Genomic DNA, 20,000 nt, shown 5'->3' with positions numbered 1-20,000 from the left:
CAGTGGCATAAGTGCCTGCCTGGCAAGTGCAAGGTCCTGAGTTCAATTCCCAGTACCAAAAAAAAAAAAAAAAACTTCCTCTGAGAGATAGACTCATAGGCAACCCATTCAGGACCTCTCCTGTCTCTCAGGAGCTACCTATTCTCCACTCCTATTCCCCATTCTTTTTCTCCAATAAATTTTCCTACTGTTAAAAAAAAAAAACAGGGAGAAGCTGGGCATAACGGTGCACACCTATAATCATAGCACTCAAGAGGCTGAGGCAGGAGGATTGCTGAGTTTGAGGCCAGCCTGGACTAGCAAGTCCAAGGCCAGGCTGAACTACAGCAAGACCCTCTCTCAAAAAACAACAGCCAAAACAAAACAAAAACCAGGAAGATAGGTATTACTGTTCTTATTTTACAGATGAGGAAATCTAGGCTTGGAATGTGTAGCTCATCTAAGGAGATACAGACAGAAAATAGCAGAGCTACAGTTCAAGCCCAGGTCCACCTGACGATACAGCCTAAACTTTTCTCAATCGACCTCGGGTCCATCCTGCATCTTAACCCATCTGCTAAATGAAGATATGAGCCCTTTTGCCTTCCCATTGTTCCCGACAGTTGTTTGTAGGGAGAGCATCATGATTTTTCTAGAGCTGTTGCTTCCTGAGAGCTAATGCGCCCTGAGGGTATGGAACAGGCCCTGCTGCTCTCACTGAAGTCCGGTGTGATTCCCATAGGCTTTCTCTGCCCTGAGGAAAAGCTTCAGCAAGAACAGATGATGGCAGAAGTTTCTAGAGGCGCTTTACTGTGGCAAACTCAAGTACGGCGTTTCCGAACACACTGAAAGGAGGCAAGTTCTCCAAGGAGCCTGAAAGGAGGCAAAAAGGCTTCTGCTTGGCAGTCAGAGTGATGAAGTTCATGAACTTTGCTTTATTTAGATCCCTGCCCGACATCCACTTTTTTGTGTTAACACTCATAGGAGCACACTACCTACACTGCTTTACATAGTGTATCTTTCGGTTAACAACTGAAGATTACCCCTTGTTACTCCCTCTCCCTGGGTATATAGATCTACCACCTTCATTGAACAACGGTGTGGTGTTTCTATGAATGCACCAAGGGTTTTTATCCAGCACTCTCCTAGTGGGTATTTTTGACGCTCACCCACCAATCTTTGCTGATGATAAATAATGCTGTATTGAATATCTTTAATACTCATGATTTAGCCACCAGATGAACTCAAAGAACTTATTTCCATGCCCGTAGTTGACCAGAATCAGTGAAGAGAAAAGGATTGCTGGAGGCAGCCGTCCTGAAAACAGGACAAGCGACCCCTGACTGTCTGACTGAACGAGGACACATACAAGCTCAAGAGCAGACACAGGAAGAGAAGCTGAAAAGGCTGGGGCTGCTTCGCAGAGGGGTCCAACAGCACAACCTCAGGTGTTCAGGAGAGAGTAACTAATGCCCGGAAAGCTACTCAGTCTCGAAGAAAGGGGCTAAATCTCTTCCACATGCTGTGTTTACGAAGCAGGAAAGTGTGGAGGCCATCTTAGAATTATTTTCATCTAAATGGTCAATCTCAGAAAAGGTCTGGTGCTTGAAAAGATAAATGTTATCTATTTACATGGCACATCCCAGACTCCTGGGGTCAGATAGAGTGCTATTATACAAAATTTGATTGCTGTTATGGAAAGCAGTGAGGACAGAAGACAGGCTCTTGAAAGAGGTAGGAAATGGTACAGCTTCTGGATGCGCCCGAGAGAGCTTCTCTCCTCTGCTGGAGGCATCTGCTCAGGATCCCTCGGTTTGGGCCCAGCTCATGCTGGGCAGAAGAGTGTGCTTGATGCAGGAGGAAAAGGCTATTATTTAAACTGGTGTTTTCCCCAAAAGCCAGAACCCTGGTGACCTAAGAAGCTCTTTGGGAAGACCCCTCACGGGCTCCTAGCAAGCCTCCTCTCTCTTTGGTCCCTGGCTGGGTTCTGACTAATTAGGCAGAGGGTGGAGAAACTCTCCAAATGCGTCCTCTAAAGAGTTCCCCTTTAATACCACTAATAGCAATAAACCATGAATAATTAATGAATTGTTACTGCAATTAGCAATCCAAATACCAGCATCATGCTAACTACTTCATGCAGCTCAGCGGCAGATGAAACAGAGCCCAGGGTGGTGAGATCAGAGCCCAAAGAAGCGCCCAGGAGGCGGGCTGGAGATCTCCCCAGAAGGGGAGGTCTGACCAGAAAGCTGTGGAGACAGAACCATAGTGAACTCCAGGGCTGAGGAGAAAATGAAACTCCAGCACGTGCGCAGGGGCTCTGAGGTGGCCCGGTGGGCAGAACACGACAGTGTGTACTAAGAAGACACTGTGCAGAGGGTGAGAGGGACCCTCCTGGGCGAGAGCTGGGCTTCCCACGTTCGTACTTGGAATATGACGTTCTTCCCAATGGGAGAATCTGGAGACAGACTCTCAGGGTAAGAGAACTGGCAGGTTCTTAGCAGGAATCAAGCACACTACTCAGATGAAACATTCCATCGAGAGACCAACTAAAAGGTATTTCTACAAAGTGAGGTTATGGATGGTGAACCTCAAGACCAGGTTTAGATGTGGATCTCAGTAGATTTTTTTTTTTTTTTGAGACAGGTTCTCATTAAGTTGCTAAGTTGTCTAAGTACATGTGAACTTGCATTCCTCCTGCCTCAGCCTCCCAGAGTGCTAGGATTTGGAGCTTTTTTCCTAGATACTAACCATTGTTGGGAGGACCTCTAACCCTTGTTCATTTCTGATGGGAAGGTGAGGGAGTCTCCCCCATCCCACAAACACCACCATCCATCTGATGAGGCTAAGGTGAAATTCCTCCAAAAATAGAGTAACGGGCTTGAGGAATTTTTGGTAAACTATGTCAGGATCTTCCATGCAAGGTGAAGAACACAGATTGTCCACCTGCCACAAACCTAACTCATCCAGGGCAAGGGACAAATAGCATGAGAGTCAAAGAGACTGCGATAACTATGGTCACACAGACTTGCCACAAAATCTGCCTATCATGAACCACGAAAAACAACCAGACAACAGCTTTGGAATTCTAACTTGCAGCTCTCCCACACCCCATTTCAAGGCACTTTCTAAACGCTGATTCACACAGCGAGTACTCACAGACGGTGGTGCAGGTCGGGCCCACTTCGTACTGGGTACCTGACAGGGAAGCCAGGGCTTTGGCCGCACGCCTCGCCACCTCATCCTGGGAAAGGAACGGACAGAGTGAGGGGAACGGATCCTGGAGGCTGCCATTCCACAGCTCTCCTGCGCTGGGGGCTGGGGAGAGTCCTGGCCTCACCCTCAGTTTCCCCTGCTGGTCTCTTTTTCCTTCCCACCGAACCAGAGCCAAGGCCTGACAGAGGCGGCCTGGGTCCTCCCACACTTCCCCTGCCACTTCCCCTGTTCCTACACCCACTTTGAGGGCAAAGAGTGATACACACTCTGAAAGCAGGTGAGGCACATCCTCAAACTGGAAGAGCTGCTTGGAGCTCTACAAAGGGCTGGTGAGCTGCTCAACAACCTGTCAGGAATCTAGTGAGGCCCCATCTTCGTGTATCCCTTAGGAGGGGACTGTCATACTCAGGACCAGGAGGGAAGACCAAGTGTGCTCCTGAGAAAACCCTTGAGGATCTGGGGGTACAGACAGAGCAGCCATAGATGAAGAGGGCCAGAAGGTTTGTGGCCTGACTTTGACCTGGGCAGAGCAGTGTCCTTCAGCAACCTCCACAGAGGTGGTGGCCTGCAGTCACCCAGCAGATGCCAGCCCTGCTCCGCCTCAACCCACCCTTAAGTACCTCCTCACAGAACCTGACACAGAGCACCCCTAGGCTGTGGGCCACAGCATCTTCACCTCTTCCTTAACCAAAAGTACCTCCCCCTTGCGTACCACAGTGCCAGCCACAGTCCTTGGCGAGTAGTGGGGCTGTGCCACGGTCCAGTAGGAAAAACAAGAGAGAAGGCAAGGCAATGTCACAGCTGGCCTAGAATTAAGAGGCACTGTCTTCCTCCTGTCCCCAGTGTGTCTGACGGTACATCCACCCCAAAGCACGGGGAGAGAATTCTGGGCCCTTGACGAGACCCACCCGTGCTCCTGGACTTTCCCTCGAAAGCTGTAGATTGGCACCCTGGCAGCATCGGGAGGCCAAGCCAGCCCAGAGCCAGGTGGAAGACAGCTGTCACTCACCAGCTCCTCCGCATGCGGGGCCTTCTTGACTGTGTACCCGTAGGGATACATCAGCAGCTGCGAGTAGCTGTGCAGGTCAATGAAGCCTTTGAAATTCCCATGTTTTTGAATGAAATCTACTACTGATTTCACCTCCACTTCAGAATGGGCGTGTGGGCCGTGGTACACTTCAGAGCAAGGGTTATCACTGGTTCCTCTTCCTGTTGGGGACAGTCCAACCAGAAACAGTAAGCCACAGGCCAAGACGAGGGAGCTGAGGGCATCAACCCTGAGGAGGGGCTGAAGACACTGACAATGGGCAGCTACTGGCAGATGTCCCAAAAAGCCTGTCGGTGGTAGGTACAGACTGTGAGGAAGAGAACAGAGAGGGAGGCAGGGGTGCTGGATCTGCCACAGCTAGAAAGAGAAATTATTGAGATTTTTGGGTGGGTTTTTTGGGTTTTTTTTTTTTTTTGGTTTTTGTGTTTTGGTTTTTGTGGGGGTTTTTTGCCATACAAGGGATTGAACCTAAGGACACTCTACCACTGAGTTATATATGCCCAGCACTTTTTATTTTTTATTTTGAGATAGGGTCTCAATAAGTTGCCCAAGCAGAATTTGAACTTGCAGTCCTCCTGCCTCAGCCTCGCTCAGTGCTGAGATTAGAGGTGTGCACCACCACATCCAGCCTTTTTGGACTTCTTTAAGTGGGTAGAGTTGACCTTATATTGTGCCGATAGTGGTTGTCATAAATAATGAATAGCATGCTTGAAAATGAGTTGTAATTAACAAGTATTTTAGACAATTAATATGAATACCAATAAATAATGAAAATGACATGATTTATTCTGGTGTCAACTTACTTTCTTGGTTCAGATCTTAACAGCCAGCTGCTGCCAAAAATAATCTATTGTTCTGGCTAAAATTTCTTAATTATTTAATAGGTATTTAGAAATATCACCTTCTGTATTAATTCACAGTACAGCTACCTAAGGCATCTAGGTGTGTGTGTGTGTGTGTGTGTGTGTGTAATCACTTCAGTTTTGGAACTATCTGCCTTAACTTTGATGCCCTCGTTCCCCACATTCATGTCAGCTCCTTCCCCACAATCATTATTTTCCCCCAGTGGATGTTGTGTGCTTTTGGACAAGTAAGAACAATCCATTAAAAACAGAACATCAGTGCAGATGTGGAATAGTAAAGAGGTTGGCTCTGGATTTAGAATTAGAAGGTGAGTTTAGATCCTAATTCTTATCAGCCATACAATCTCAGAGGGTCTTGTCTCATTTCAGATAATAAAAGTCACTCGACAGGTAAGAAGGACAAGGTACATGGGAAAGTACCTTAGCACACAACTGGCACCTCTGTAGAGGATGATTTTAAGCAGCTGGAGCTCAGAACCCGGCCACATCATTTTCATTCCCTTTCTATGACATGAAAGTGCTGGGGCTCATACTTGCATGTGGGAAAATAACTGCTAGAATTTACTTTTCACAACCAATCATCAAGGCTATTAATCTTACCCATTAGGGTAACAGTGCTAATTGCTCTTTTTTGAGTTGCCACAGGGGGCCCTTATACCCACCCACAATTTGGCCAACAAAGTTGCTATGGTGAGGGATAAGAAAGGCCCTTGGATTCATACTTCTAAAAGGAGACTGCTTTTAAAATATTAGTGTAAACTGGGCATGGTGGCGCAAGCCTGTAATCCCAGCACTTGGGAGGCTGAGGCAGCAGGATCGTTGCAAGTTCAAAGCCAGCCTAGGCTACAAAGTGAGCTCAAGTTCAGCCTGAACTGCATAGCAAGACCCTGTCTCAAAAAGACAAAAATAAAATAAAATATTAGTGTAGCCAGGAGTGGTGGCACAGGCCTATAATCCTAGCACTTTGGAGGCTGAAGCAGGAGGATTCCCATGAGTTCCAGGCCATCCTGCACTACATAGTGAGACTCTCTCAACAACAACAACAAAAAAATTTAGTGTAAGGACTGGCACAAAGGATGTACAAGGGCCTGGATTTGATCTTTAGCACCACAATAAATAAATACATAAATATTTATTAAACAAAATACTAACACAGTTGTAATCATAATGCAAAGATATTCTGTCCCACCATTCTTTCAGGGGAACAGGAATTATCGAGTTATTCCCATTCAAAATTACAATAAAGGTTGGGCGTGGTGGCATACTCCTGTACTCCGGAGCCTGAGGCAGGAGGGTCACCATTAGCTTGAGGCCAGCTTGGGTGACATAAGCAAGTTCAAAGTCAGCTTACATTACATAGGGAGTCTCAAAACTAAATAAACAAAATAAAACAAAACAAAAAAAGGAATCCTGGGCAAATGGGTGACATTGATGCAACTACTTTAAAAAAAATAACAATAAAAAATTTTTAAAAAGAAACAAAACACAGAGCAAATTGGTATGGCCTAAGTGATGCCCCTAATTCTCTCAGTGAGTAGAGCAATGAAGACAGTAGCAACTCGCCCCCTCCCCACCACCTCAGGGAACAGGACAGGCTCACTAACGGCAGCGGAATCTGAAACTGTCCCCCACCTACCTCCAAAACTCGCATTCCAGTTTCTGTTTGGGTCAGTGCCAATGCAGTGGCTTCCAGGATTCAGGGACCGCGTCTTCCTCCACAACCGGTTCTAAACAAGTCATAAAACACCCAGAGCTAAGTCAGGACCCAGGGGCAGTAAAAGATTTTTCTGAGTGCCATGATGGTGGCAAGCACAAGAAACAGGACAAGCAACTTGCAGGCCCTGCCTGGGGAATTCGCTGTCATCGCTCAGAGAGAGAAGAGTTCACCATTCTGGCTGTCAGAGAGGGACTCCCCCAGAATGCCCCTTGAGAATGTCCTATGTGAGAGCTAGGCCAGGGGCGGAGAACCTGTGGCACCCGTGCCGCAGCGGCACACGGAGCCCTCTCTGTTGGCACGCAAGCCAAGGTGCCCCAGCAGCGGAGCATCAGATAACAACTCTTTTTTCTAAATTAAAATCTCAGTATTCAGGTTTAATTGTGGTGTTGGCACTTTGTGATGAATAAGTGAGCTTTGGGTTGCAGCTTTTGGGGTGCTCAGTCTCTAGAAGGTCGGCCATCACGGAACTAGGCCGATCCCAACTGAACGCACTGAATAATTGTTGGCTTTGGGAGAAGCAGGGCCAGTGGCCATCACGCGCCTTGATGATCACTGATGTACTTGAAGTGCACAGCGCATATTTTATTCTAGCCTTTAAAAATCCACCTGAATCCAGTCACACTCCAGCTTGGGGAATAAGGGAGCAAATTAAATGGTGCAACTAAGAAACCATCAGCCAAATTCAGAATGTGAGACATTATACAGGAAATTACTTGGTTTCTCCAACAAAAGAATGACATTTTAAAAGGATGTGTTGGGGGTGCTGATGTAGAATAAAAGAGACTGCAGAGACCCAGCAGCCAGATGCAGTGCACAGGCCTTGTTAGATCCCGACTCCAACAAATTGACTCCATAGAGACATTTTTAAGATAATTGGGGGTGTTAGATGATATTAAAGAACTTCCATTAATTTTTCAAAGGTGACAGAGGTGTAGTAGATTTGAGGTTTTTATCAGTATTATCATCAGCTGGAGATGCATACTAAGGTAGTTTTGGGTGAAATATCATGATGTCTGGGATTTGCTTTAAAATACATCAAAAAAGGATTGTGTGGGAGAGAAAAAAATGAGTAAGATTGGTAAAATGATGATAATCGCTCAAGACCCATAATAGAGAGTTCCTGCGACTATTCTCTCCAGAAAAAGAAAAAAAAAAGAAACTCTCTGCTGATTCTCAGCTCAGAGAATGACTAGCAAATGAAATCCCAAGAAAGCTGATAATATGCATACTGGTGGCAGCTCTCTCCAAAGGCATCAGCAAAGCAAGAAATTCAACAAGGAAGTTTCACACCAAGCCCAGCCCACTCAGGATTACTCACTTGGGTTTGTGTGTATACATATCCATCAGGATTGGCCACGGGCAGTAAGAAAATATCCACTTTCTTCAAGATGGATGTGACAGCTGGATCCTTCCCATACTCAGAGACAATCTAAGCAGAGACAGACTGTTTGTCAGCTACATCACACCAGCCTGGGTCATTAGGTCTAAGTCCCAGAGATCCCCTGCACCTGCGAAGAATAGCCTATACCCTGACACCTCCCTGTTGTCCCCGTGGGCATAGCTCTCTGTAGAGCTGAGTCCCTCAGACCCTTGGGACACAGCTGCATGACAATAGCAACTGCAGTGAGTCCTGTGGCACCCGCTTTGTTCATTCCCGCCAACAGTGGGGAGTCACACATTTTTAGGAGTTTAAGCCCCTGTGAAGGGGTAGGGAGGTGTACCCTCCCTATGCAGACTTAAAACACCCCTCCCTTTCAGCAGAAGCTTAAAAGTGGACTTTTTCAAAGGCTCTGACATTGCTGGGACCTGGGATCAGAAGGGGCTGAACAGAAAGTTGGCCTGAGCGTGGTGCTAGTGTTGCTCTCTCCCTTTGAGTGATCCATTACAGGTCAGTGTCTTAGGTCCAGCTCCCTGGCTCATGAGCTTGCTCACTGCCACTTTGTCACTCAGCCACAATAGGCTGACCAAGAGGCTTTGACCATTTACTTCTCAAACCTGAAAAGATCCCAGCCTCCTGGGTCTGTAACGAGCTCCTTCCCACCTTGTCCCCCGGCCCAGCCACATGGGACTCTGTAGCACACCCCCACACACCGGCCCACCAGAATCCTTGGCTAATACCGGGCGACATGACCTTCCTCGCCGTCCAGATGGCAGTGGCTTGCGAGACCCACTCTCGGGAATGAATGCCTGCATTCAGCCAAATGGCCGGCCGCCTTTTGCCTCCTCCCGTGCTGAACTGCAGAAGGAAAACAGGCCAGAAAATGACCCACCTGCCCACGTCTCTGCTCACCTCTCCTCTCCCCAGCTCACTCCTATTCATTTAATTCATTTAAGATAATTCAGAGACCAAATGTTCCTGAGGGCACCATCTATTTATCGGGCTTATCCGTGACCAGGAAGCTTAATTGGTTGGCTGCAGCTCCGGGCAGCCTGAACCTCTCCAGCACTGGGAGCAAATGGAAAGGAGAAACAATTGTTATTGTGGATTAGAATGCTGCCGCGATTAGAGATAATAGTATGTCTCTTGAAAGAACTCAAATGGTATCCCAACAGAGACAGACACAAGGTGCATGAACCAGGCTGTTTTGCTGATGCAATAAATGAATTCGATTTTAAATTAGGAGAAAGAGAGCTTCACTATAGCTCTTTGTAAATGGCAGTAATGAATTCTAACTCCAGCCCTGGCATAGTGTCGGGGCCCCGTGGGTCAGAGCTTGGTGCTAATGAAGCCAAGGTCTCCATCAGACGGGCAAATAATCTAAATGTAATTATTTTAAAGCAACCAGCTCAGTGGCAGGTCTGCCCTCCTGCTGGTAATGTGCTATAAACCTGGGTTCTTTGGGGCTTCTCTGAAGCCAAGGGTTTGGCAAATTCTTAGCTCGATCAATTGTTCCATGGTTTATATGCCCAAATTCCTTTTTATTCACTCGGCTGGATTATTTATGTCATTGTCATCATTCTCTATCTCTTTTGCCAATATGGACCTGAATTTGTTAGAAATATCTGGAAATTGCCAGGGATATAGTGCAGTGGCACAATGCCTACCTGGCAAGCTCAAGGTCCTGAGTTCAATTCCCAGTTCCAAAAAAAGAAAAAAAGAAATGTCTGGAAATTAAGCTTTGTATAGCCAAGGATCAGAGCTGGACTTAACATTTCGCCAGAATGTTATCACTATGTATATCTAAAATGTACCAATATTATTAATTGATTTTTTAAAATGTCACTGGCCCTGAAATTAGCTTCCTAAGTTGCTTTGCCAGGAAGTAGCTCTAAAAGCAGAATAGATTAAGTAGGTCTATCCCAACTTCCCATGCCACTAATAGACAGTGGGAATGCAGTCAGGACTGCAGCTAGAATTCTAGCGTTCTAACCATCGGTCCTCAGACCCTTCCTTCCTCAAAACAGGGAATGGGATGGCTCCTTCTAGCAGCCCTGCATTACACAAAGCAGGAGACTCCTCATCAGATCAAATCTGAGCCGTGGAAGATGTCTTTCAACCTCACCCTCCATCTTGAAATCACAGAGACCAAACAGCTGCCTCCCTTGGTGATCTGAAGCTGGGTCATGAACACGCACAGCCCCGGAGCCTCACCTTCAGTACATACATTGGCCGCTTTTCAAACGTCTGTCCAATCTTCACCCTGCTGGCAAGCTTAGGAAAGTCGGTGGCAATGCTGTCCATCTCGTGGTAGATCTGAAGCATAAGAAAGTGAGCCCAAGGGCATTTTAAAAATTTGTTTAGCTCTGGATGGGTATCTGAACTGTACCTTATTGGTCCTCATGATTTTTTTCTGGGCCCCTAATCTTGAAGTTGACCATTTTATGGTGTGATTATTACAAAGAACTGGCTGAAGAGTCTAACTTTTACAACTTTCTACAGGCTAACACATTTCACTGTCCATGGGATAATCCACTCAGCTGGAGTAGAAAGGCTGACACAGATATTGCTCCAAAGAATGGTCTTCACATCACTCTGAGCTGGGCTTTCAGAATAGCCCCACTTAGGCAAGGCTCTTGGCAAGAAGACTCTCCAGACTCTTGGGGTCACTTTTCTACATCAGCAAAAAGAACTGAGCACTCACCAAGTACCTATATATACTACCAAGCAAATATAGTATGAATATTACAAAACAAAAAAGACATAGAAATGGTTGTATTATATGCAAGTATAAACAGAAGGTATAATAGTTTCTCCTTTCATTGCAGTGGGCAATCTTATGTTATGGGTACACCACTTTGTTTTTTGTTTTTTTGTTATTTTTTTGATACCAGGAATCAAACTCATGACCTCAGGCTTGCCAGGCAAGCTCTTATGCCGCTGAGCTGTATCTCAGGCCCACGGGTACCCCACTTTGAAGGTGATTTTTCTAAAAGCTTTCTCAGAACAAGTCACGAGGAGTGGTAAAAGAATATTCCCTATTGCTTTTAGGGGGGAAAAAGAGACTTTAATTTAAATAGAGTTTACTCATTTCTGTTTCTCTAATCATTTGAAGACCAAAAGAAGGAAATAAATAAATAAATAAATTTGTTTAATCCCTAAGACTGCAAGAAGGAGCTATACACAGAAGGCAAATTGCAATCAATAGGTGATAAAATCAAGCTCACAGAGTTTATAGCCAGTCAGTGTGGCAAACCGAGCGGAAGCAAGAAGCCATCCCCAAGTACATGGGCAAGCCCAATAAAGTACAATGAAAGCAATTCATAGCCAGGTGGAAAGCTCAAGAAGGGGAAACTGCAGGTGCCAGTGGTGAAGAACGACCTAACTTACAGGGAAGTGGGCAAGAGGGGAAGCCTTAGGTGCCGAGGGTTTAGGACCCAGCACTGAGTGAAAAGCCGGAACTGGCAGGTGGAAACTGGCTCATCTGGCCACAAAAATGGCTTGGAAACTCTCCTCCGTCCATTGACCCTAGAGTGAAGGAAAACGGGGATTTCCTGAGCCATGTGAGGAAAGAGAGTCATCTAGGAAAAGTTAAAGCACCAAGCTGTGTTCATAGATGGGTCCAAGTTCATGCCAGCCACCATTACAATACACATATGGTATCTGGAACCAGAGATCTTGGCAGACACAAATGAAATTTCCACTAGAGACCTAAGAGACCCTAAGTGGTGGTAGGATATGAGCTCTTCAAAGAGCAGAAAATGAGAAGTTAGAAGGGAGATGGCCCACCAATCTATGGCAAAGGGCCTCCCACGGATTAAGAGAAGCTGGCAACTAGCTGGCAAATGGCACCTAAAGCCAGAGAAACTAGAGGCGAGTGGATGAGAAAGCAAGACTAGGATAGCCAGCCGGTGAGGGGACAGCCCCTGTGGGTCCTTGGGTGACATTTGAAATGGTTAGCTCAGCTGGGAAAGGCCTCACGATAACGAGGCTAACGTCATGGGGCTTGATCCTCCTGAGGGTCCTGGGCTCTCTTTCGTCTATGGCCTGAGAATGAACTCCTAACGTTGTCCAGCTGTTTTGCAGATGTCTGACACTGGTCTCAAAAAAGATCAAGGGGCAGTGCAGTTGGAAGTGTACATAATGAACTAAGCTACTGACAATCATGGAAAAAAAGTGGAAATAGTTGGTCAACCATTGAAAATAATTCCTCATCTAGAAAAAAAAAAGTATCTGTGTCATGAAAAGCATGCCAGGAACATTTTGTTTGCACATATGTACATATATGTGCACATATATACATATAATACATATGACATGTATTAAGGTAGATGAGGGAGAATACTGACTTAGATTTGTTTAAGTCTTAAGATTGCAAGAAGGAGCTATGCACAGAAGGAAAATTGCAATCAATCTAAAATAAAATCAGTCTTACAGAGTTTATCTGAGCTAGTAGATGCGAGAGATCCTGGGGGTCATAAGAGAATTATGCTATTCATGATGTGGTTCTATCCTACAATCCCTCTTGATTTCTCAAGTTCCAATATGATATGAAACTATTTTGCTCCAAGTTTTCACTAGAAAGTTTGGCTTATCTTAAAAGTCAGTCATCTATATAAAGTGGTTTCTAACTAAACACTGCACCAAAAATGCGTTATGGAACAAATATACACTATAAGAAGTCATGATAAATGAGTGGAAATACTTGGTTAACCTTAAAAATAACCACTTGTCTGCTTTCCTGGCACCGATAATGTTTTATTCTCAATGAGGGATTATAGAAGGGGAGAAGAAGGTTGAGATCTAAAGACTGGAAATTATTGCAATTACTTCATAGTTTTCTTTAGGTGGTTGGTTAAGAAAAGAAGCATTAAAAAAAAAGAAAAGAATATATGTGTGTGGTGGGGGGAGTGTCCAGTTTGTGTTTCACTGTGCTTTTAGATGCAGGTAGGGATTAATTCAAGAAATGGAAAGGAATTATAGAGTCATACTCTATCCCCTCTGAGAAGTGATACTACGCTGAAGATGGATGCCTCCTGAAAGTAAGGAGAAAGGTTACAAACACAGGAGACAAACAACCTTGGCCTTAAATCTACACTGAAACACTTACAGCTTCCAGGGAATGGTATGCCCCATAGTTGAAGTTACTATCACTCCGCTCTTGCCCTTCGTTGAGTTGCATTTCTTCATCTTCAATATCTAAAAGGTCCTAAAACAGACACAGCAACATGATGAAATACAGGTTCATGGTTTTCCTGCCATTATCCTGGTACATGGGTGGAACAAGGTTGTGGCACCCTCAGTGAAAAGCAACACAAATTTCCAGGACTCAAAGGGTGTCAGGTAGCTTAAATTACACAAACTAAAGATTAAAGTGCAAGAAAATGGTAGACTCAAATGGTCTACTTCTAAAAGAATGTTTGTTCTGCATAGCTACATGATGCCGCTGATTTAGAAGTGGTTTAAATGGTAGAACAGCAGATTTACTGGTGTTCATTTTCATCTAAAATCTTTGTTCTCCTATGTTCTTGGTTCTATAATATGTCAGTGTACAAAAAGACTTCAAAGGAGATAAGCCATTAACATGTGTATGTTGGTCATTGTGATCAGTGTGGCATAATTTTTGAAAATAAACTGTCACACCCCTCATGACAAAAAAGGGGGATCAGATTTCTTTCATCTATCTATATGTATCACATATCTAACTTTACTTCTTGGTGGCGAATGTATTTACTCTACCCCATTCAAAACCCACTTACTCTCTGGAAGAAACATACGTACTATTTGGTTATTCTATGGTATGAAATCTCTATACATCAGCCTGCATCTGGTATCCAGTGCCTCTGAAATACACAGCTTGGGACACTATTCAGAAACAAAGAAATTCTTACAACCACTAATACTTTGAAGGTTCCTGGCAGATGTCTGTGACATGTGAGGATGATTAATAAGCTCACAGCTGTTCACACCATCAGGAAACTCCTGGGCCAAATCACCAATTTATCTATAACCCACCTCGGTGAAGGAGAGAGCGTGAACCAGACACCGTCCTGCTGTTCAGCACAGGTCGTGGGACTGGATGGTGATGTTTGTTCCCTTTGCAGGGACTATTGGTGACTTTCTCCCTTTCTCAAAGGGCGCTTCTTACAGCTGGTCTCCAATACCCTCACCCACCCCCCATTCTTGCCTCCTAACTGCAAATAAGAAAAAGGAGGTACACTTATTACTTACTGGGGCATCTATGATGTATCAAATATTGTTAGACATTTTACATATATTTAATTAAAGAACCTTCTCAGAAACTGCGTGAAAAAGAGGAGGGTCACCACTGCCATTTTACTGATGAAGAAACAGAGCCTCCAGGGGGTAAAAGCTTGTCCAAGGCACAGCACTAATAGTTAACTACTAGTTAGTAGGTCCCGATCTACTGTAACATGCTTTTCCTCTAACAAGTCACTGCACTTTACTTCCATTTGCCTCAGTTTCCTCATCTATGAAATGGAAAAGGATGACAGCAGACCTAGACAATCTCTCAGGTCCACTTTGGACTGGTTGCTTGGTCCAAGAGAACCAGGGCCTACCCACCTGTAGGTCATCAATCGTCACTGAGTAGTCTAAGCCATGGGTCTTCAGGAAGGATTTGACTGACTGCAGATTGACAGATGGGACTAGGACATCCACAGGCCGATTGAAGTTGGAGGGAGACTTCCAGAAATTGAGCTTAAGGGAACAGAAATAAAACCAGGCTAAAGGATAGTGCAGATAAAACACACAATAACTCATTTTCTAGAGCCTGTCAAATCCAGGCTGAGCCCCACCTGAGGGTAGACATTGTCTATTCACAATCACAAGTGGTCAGAACTGCCCTGCAAACTGTATCTGCCAGAGTCCAAGATGTAGTATGTCAATGGCAGTTAAAAGAAGGGAGCCCATTGCTCAGGACTCCATGCCCCAGCACTGAATTGCTGTCACCTTAGCCTTTCTTCTTTCCTCAATAGTATAAATGGCATATTTACTAGTCCAGGATCATACAGAGAAACTCCTCAGTAATAAAAATAATACCACCTGTAGTACAAGTGTCTTCTCCCACCCAAGGCAGAACCCTCAAGAGGACTAAGAACGACATACCTTAAAACTGTCCGAATTCATTAGCTGAGTCAGTTTGTTGACCTCGTCTCCATTTCTGACATTAACCCTAAAAACTTGGTCCCTGGAGAAGCGGGGAGGGGAGCAGAAGATAATGGTGAGCTTTCCACTGGAAAGTAAACCCCAAACCCACTGTCCCAGACAGAACTGAGCGGAATGAGAGGAAGTGGTCTAGTCTTTGGTTATAATGTATAGCCATTAAAAATAAGACTTCATGGCAAATATGAAAAAGTGCTTATGCATAACTTTAAGGGAAACAGTAAGTGAAAGAGCAGGACACAAAATTGTATGTATGCCATGATTACAAGTATGGAAAAAGCAGATGCATTGGAAGAAAAACAGACAACGGAAATATACCAAATGCTGACAGTGCTCAAGTTCGGGTCGTGGGATTATGGGTGACTTACTTTTCCCCCCCTTGTATCTGTTTTCTGTAATGTGGTTATATTACTTTATAATGAAAAACATACATATTTTTACAGAAAGGAATGTTCCTGAGTTACACGCAGAGCTAACTCAAGACACAAAGAAGCACTTCTTCACTGTCAGAGCTGAGGGCTGAACTCCTGGCAGAACCTCTACGCCAGGAAGAGCTAGAAAAGGGAGCAACCCTCAATCCAGGGAGGGCCAGCTGCTGGCCTCTTAGAACACAGGGGAGAGGTGGGTGCTAGCCCACACATCTAGCCCCAGAGCCCCATACACATGTGTGTTACCATGAAAACAAATAGGGCCCCAGGTGTGAGGCTGAACTTGGTATTTACTGCCGCCCACAGCCCCCGAGAGGCCCAGAAAGGGCCTGCCAGTCACAGCCCCCCTCACTGTTTGTCCTGCGCTTGCTTCATATACATTATTTAGCTTCCAGAGCAGCAGCAGGGGAAGAGGGCCCAAAGTCCTGTGTGGGCAGGAGAAAGCCAAGCCTAAAAAGTGTGCTTTGTGCTCTCAGCCCGTTCAGAGAGCCAGGGGAGCCATTAGGCCGTTGCTAGGTGACAGCCCGAATGAATCCGCACTAGATGCTGTCGCGTGCGTCATCCCTTTGACATGAGTGAACGCAGGAAGAGCTGCTAGAGAGGCTGTGGGCTGAAGGACCTGTTGACAGAGTAAATGGTTCTGTCTCAGGGAGCTAAATGTGTAGCCTCACGTGGCAGCTCCTTATCAGAAGACGAGCTCACTCCAGATGGGTCCTCAGGGTTTTACTTGGTTCTGGAAGGTTCTGGGGGCTCTCAGAGGCGCTAGGCCAGCCCCAGGGAAACAAGGCCCACTGCAGAGTGGCTCCTGCCATGATTTTGTGCCTAGTCTGGAGATGCCATTGAGAAAGGCCTGCCTTCTCCCACCCAGCTGGTCTCCTATGACCCTGGAGGTGGGCAACTAACCAACTGCACCCCAAGAGCTGGGGCCTGTTGGAGAAACCCTGGCTGGGCAGGTCTCAGTGTGAATTTCTGTGTTTTGGATATGGTTTGTGTGTGTGTGCCCCAAGGGTGCCTGTGCTGGAAGCCAGTGTGGTGGCGTCGGTGGGTAGAAAGAGCTTTAAGAGGTGTGATCTAGTGGGCCTTGCAGAGAGATTTATGGGGATCTCTCAGACTTAGTTCCCAAGAGTAGATTATCATAAAAAGAGAGAGGCTGGCCCCTGAATCTCTCTGCCTTCCTGTCTTACCACGTGCTGTCTCTCTCTTCCATGTGCTCCAACTGTGATGCCATTTACCACGTTGTGGTGCAGACAGGGGGCCCTTACAATAGGCTGAACAGACAGAAACACCAGCCCAATCCTGAACTTTCAGCCTCCAACACTAAACCTGTTTTCTTTATACATTATCCCCCCTCTCGGGTATTTAATTATAGTAACAGAAAATGGACTAATACAGAACCCATCCAGCTTGCTAAGTCAGATGGCAGCCCTGGGAGGATGGAGTCAAACTACCATGTCCTTGACACAGGCAAGCAGCCTTAAGGGGGAAAAAAAAGATGAGTTTTAAACAGAAGACGAATCCTCAGTCCTAGCTGAGTGTGCAGCGTGCAGGCGGCAGGGCAGAAGGGCCAGTGCAGAATGGAACCTCTTCCCATTAGACTGCCCTCCACTTTTCTCTCCCATGCCTCTTTGGCTCCAGCCCCACCAAAATCCCAAATTCACCATATACTTTCTTTGTTATGTCTTTTCACACATTGTTCCCTCTGCCTGCAATCCCAGTCCTTTCCTTAACTGCCTGGCGATCTCCCACCCAGCTTCAGGACCAGCTCATATCACCCACAAAGCCTCCCCTAACCAGGGGAGGCAAAGTTTGGAACAATCCTCAAATAGTGCTAAAAGCCAGCAGTACTGATAGTGCCAGACACTCTGATGAACACCTGAACATCAGTACTGGAAGGCACAGAGAACATAAGTGGGGTGTCATGCAAAAGACAGCCTTTGTATTGCCCTCACTGTCCTTGTCTCTCTTTGGAAAATCCCCTCTCCAGAACACTATCTGGAAATTCATTCAAACTTCTTGGCCTGAACTTTTTCTGAAGATGGAAAATGACCTTGGAGGGGAACATGGGATTCACAGCTGGCAGTGTCTACCTCTCTTGCCCTACACAAGTGTTCTGATAGCTCTTCTGGTCCCCTTCAATACCAAGTGCTATCCAGTTGCAGCCAGCCATGGCTGGCACCCTCACACTTGTTCTGTGTCCTGGACAGTCAGTGACTGCCTCCCCCACTACCAAGCCAACAGTCAAATGGCCTGTTCCTTGTGCCTCTCTCACCTGCCCCCCAGCCCAGCTTAGCAACCACTGTGAATGATATTCAGAGATGGCTTCCTGGAGCTCTCAGATGCCCACCAGCTACCGCTGACGCTACAACGAACTCCAACTACTAACCATGTCCTGTTCTCTGCTGGCCTGGCACTCAGGCATCCTGGCCATTGTTTCATCCTTAAAATCACTGAAGACCAGGACAGAAAATACCAGCAGAGCAAAAGAAAAGGAGAGGGGAGGCAGGAGAGCCGAGTGGATGGGGTAAAGGGAGAAACCGCCATTCTCAGATCCATCAGCCAGTCTCCACCCTGGCTTCAGGACCATGCAAATGCTCAGGGCCAGCTGCCTTATCCTCTATGTGTCCATTGAACTGTCTATGAACCCCAGGAACCCAGGAAGGATCCCCTACCTTTTCTGAGTTCCCTTCTATGGAGTGAGAACAGATCTGGGGCTGAGGATGCCACTATTGGTCAAAACCATCTGCAATCAGCTCAGAAGCATAGCCCCTTCTGAGCACTCTAGGGCCTGGGCCGAGGTGTCTCAGTCCAGGTGCCCACTACACTGGAAGAAAGGTCTGTATCCTGACAAATAGAGATTTTTCAGCCACATGAATAGCTGTAGTGGGAGCTTGACAGCTTCATGTGTCAGCCCACACAGCAGTGAGTGTAGTTACAACACACCTACTGCTGAGCTGCCTGTGGAAAAATCTCCGTGCCCAGCCACCTGCTACACCTAACCCCTTCGAGCTATTTGGCAGTAGAAGCACAGGTATGAACAAGTCATCACCATAAAAATTACTCAATCTCATAGAAGTAATTACCTCAATAAACAACTCCAACGTCCCTTTAACTAGATAGTATAAAAGAGCGTAAGCTAATACATGCGCGGATGCGATAGAGGATTCTATTTGGAGATTAACTTGTTCTAGGAAAAAGGTATGAGTTTTTGCATTCAGAGTTTCAACTCTCCTGTTTACCAGCTAAGTGGCCTTGGGGTGGGGGCGGGGGTCCTTAACCTTTCTAAGGCTGAGTTTTTTCATGTTTGAATTGAGGAAAATAACACCCTGCCTGGCAGAGTTGTTGCGTGATTCAAAAGATAATATACATAAGAGCTCTTTGCAAATGGCAAAGCGTTCTGCAGTAATGAGTTATTATAATCCAATCTTCTAGCAGGGTACCATGGCATCTCCTTCCGTCTCTCCCAGCTCCCACGTCTCCTCTCCCTTGCAAGCCTCAGAGCATTCTGTGGGGAGCGTGTTGTGTAGTATGCACACACATACACAGAGTACAAGTGTGTGTCCCTGTGTGTCAATTTTCATAGCTGTAGTTAGGCAAGACCTATTAAAGTGCCCTGGCCCAGAAGTTGAGGAGAAAGCACTGACTCTGCATGGCCTTTGCCACTGACAGAGGTGAAACCAAAAAGCCTGGGAGCCAGATTTTTCCCTTTAAGCATGGCAGAAATTAAAAACAAGCCATGTCTGGTCTTTCTTAGTCATTAATAATGTCGGAGTAAGGAGGTAGGAGACGATTGGAATTGATCTTACAAGTAAGAGCTAGGAAGAAAAAGAATTAACATGAGATTAAGGAGCTTGGGAGGAACTTGGGGACCAGTAACCCTGATTTCACCACCAAAATCCGGTCTCAGAGAGAAGTAACTTGTCCAGAATGACACAAAGGCAAAGGTGAGACAAGCACTCGGGTCCTCTTCTCCTAGGGCCCCACCACCCGAGCTACAGCCAGCCATTCCTTTTCAATTCCATCTGCCTCCCAAATTGCTGAAACCACCAAATGTAACAATAGGTCCAAAAGGAACTTACCCACAAAATTTTTGTCGGCCACAGATGCCCGAGCCAATAAGGGCTCCCAAGAACAGTATCCACTTCATGTCGTAAAGGTCTCAGTACCCCAGTGGCTGAGTCTGGTTGTA

General features: G+C 45.9%; 1 protein-coding gene across 1 annotated transcript in view; it reads right to left on the bottom strand.

Annotated features, from left to right (window-relative positions):
• Cpa4 (carboxypeptidase A4) overlaps window positions 1-20,000 on the bottom strand; it is a 23,361-nt gene extending 3,361 nt beyond the window's left edge. Inside the window, exons 1-10 of the mRNA XM_005402437.2 lie at window positions 19,891-20,000; window positions 15,330-15,411; window positions 14,787-14,921; window positions 13,312-13,410; window positions 10,416-10,517; window positions 8,955-9,059; window positions 8,142-8,252; window positions 6,743-6,833; window positions 4,205-4,404; window positions 3,139-3,223 (exon numbers count right to left, since the gene is read on the bottom strand). Of these exons, the coding sequence (XP_005402494.1) occupies window positions 3,139-3,223; window positions 4,205-4,404; window positions 6,743-6,833; window positions 8,142-8,252; window positions 8,955-9,059; window positions 10,416-10,517; window positions 13,312-13,410; window positions 14,787-14,921; window positions 15,330-15,411; window positions 19,891-19,958 (1,078 nt within the window). The 5' untranslated portion in view covers window positions 19,959-20,000. The remainder of the gene's footprint in view (window positions 1-3,138; window positions 3,224-4,204; window positions 4,405-6,742; window positions 6,834-8,141; window positions 8,253-8,954; window positions 9,060-10,415; window positions 10,518-13,311; window positions 13,411-14,786; window positions 14,922-15,329; window positions 15,412-19,890) is intronic.

The sequence above is a fragment of the Chinchilla lanigera genome, unplaced genomic scaffold (assembly GCF_000276665.1).
Source record: "Chinchilla lanigera isolate Chin_1 unplaced genomic scaffold, ChiLan1.0 scaffold00078, whole genome shotgun sequence".
In the NCBI taxonomy this organism is placed as follows: Eukaryota; Metazoa; Chordata; class Mammalia; order Rodentia; family Chinchillidae; genus Chinchilla; species Chinchilla lanigera.
This window is presented reverse-complemented; position numbering and strand designations above follow the sequence as displayed.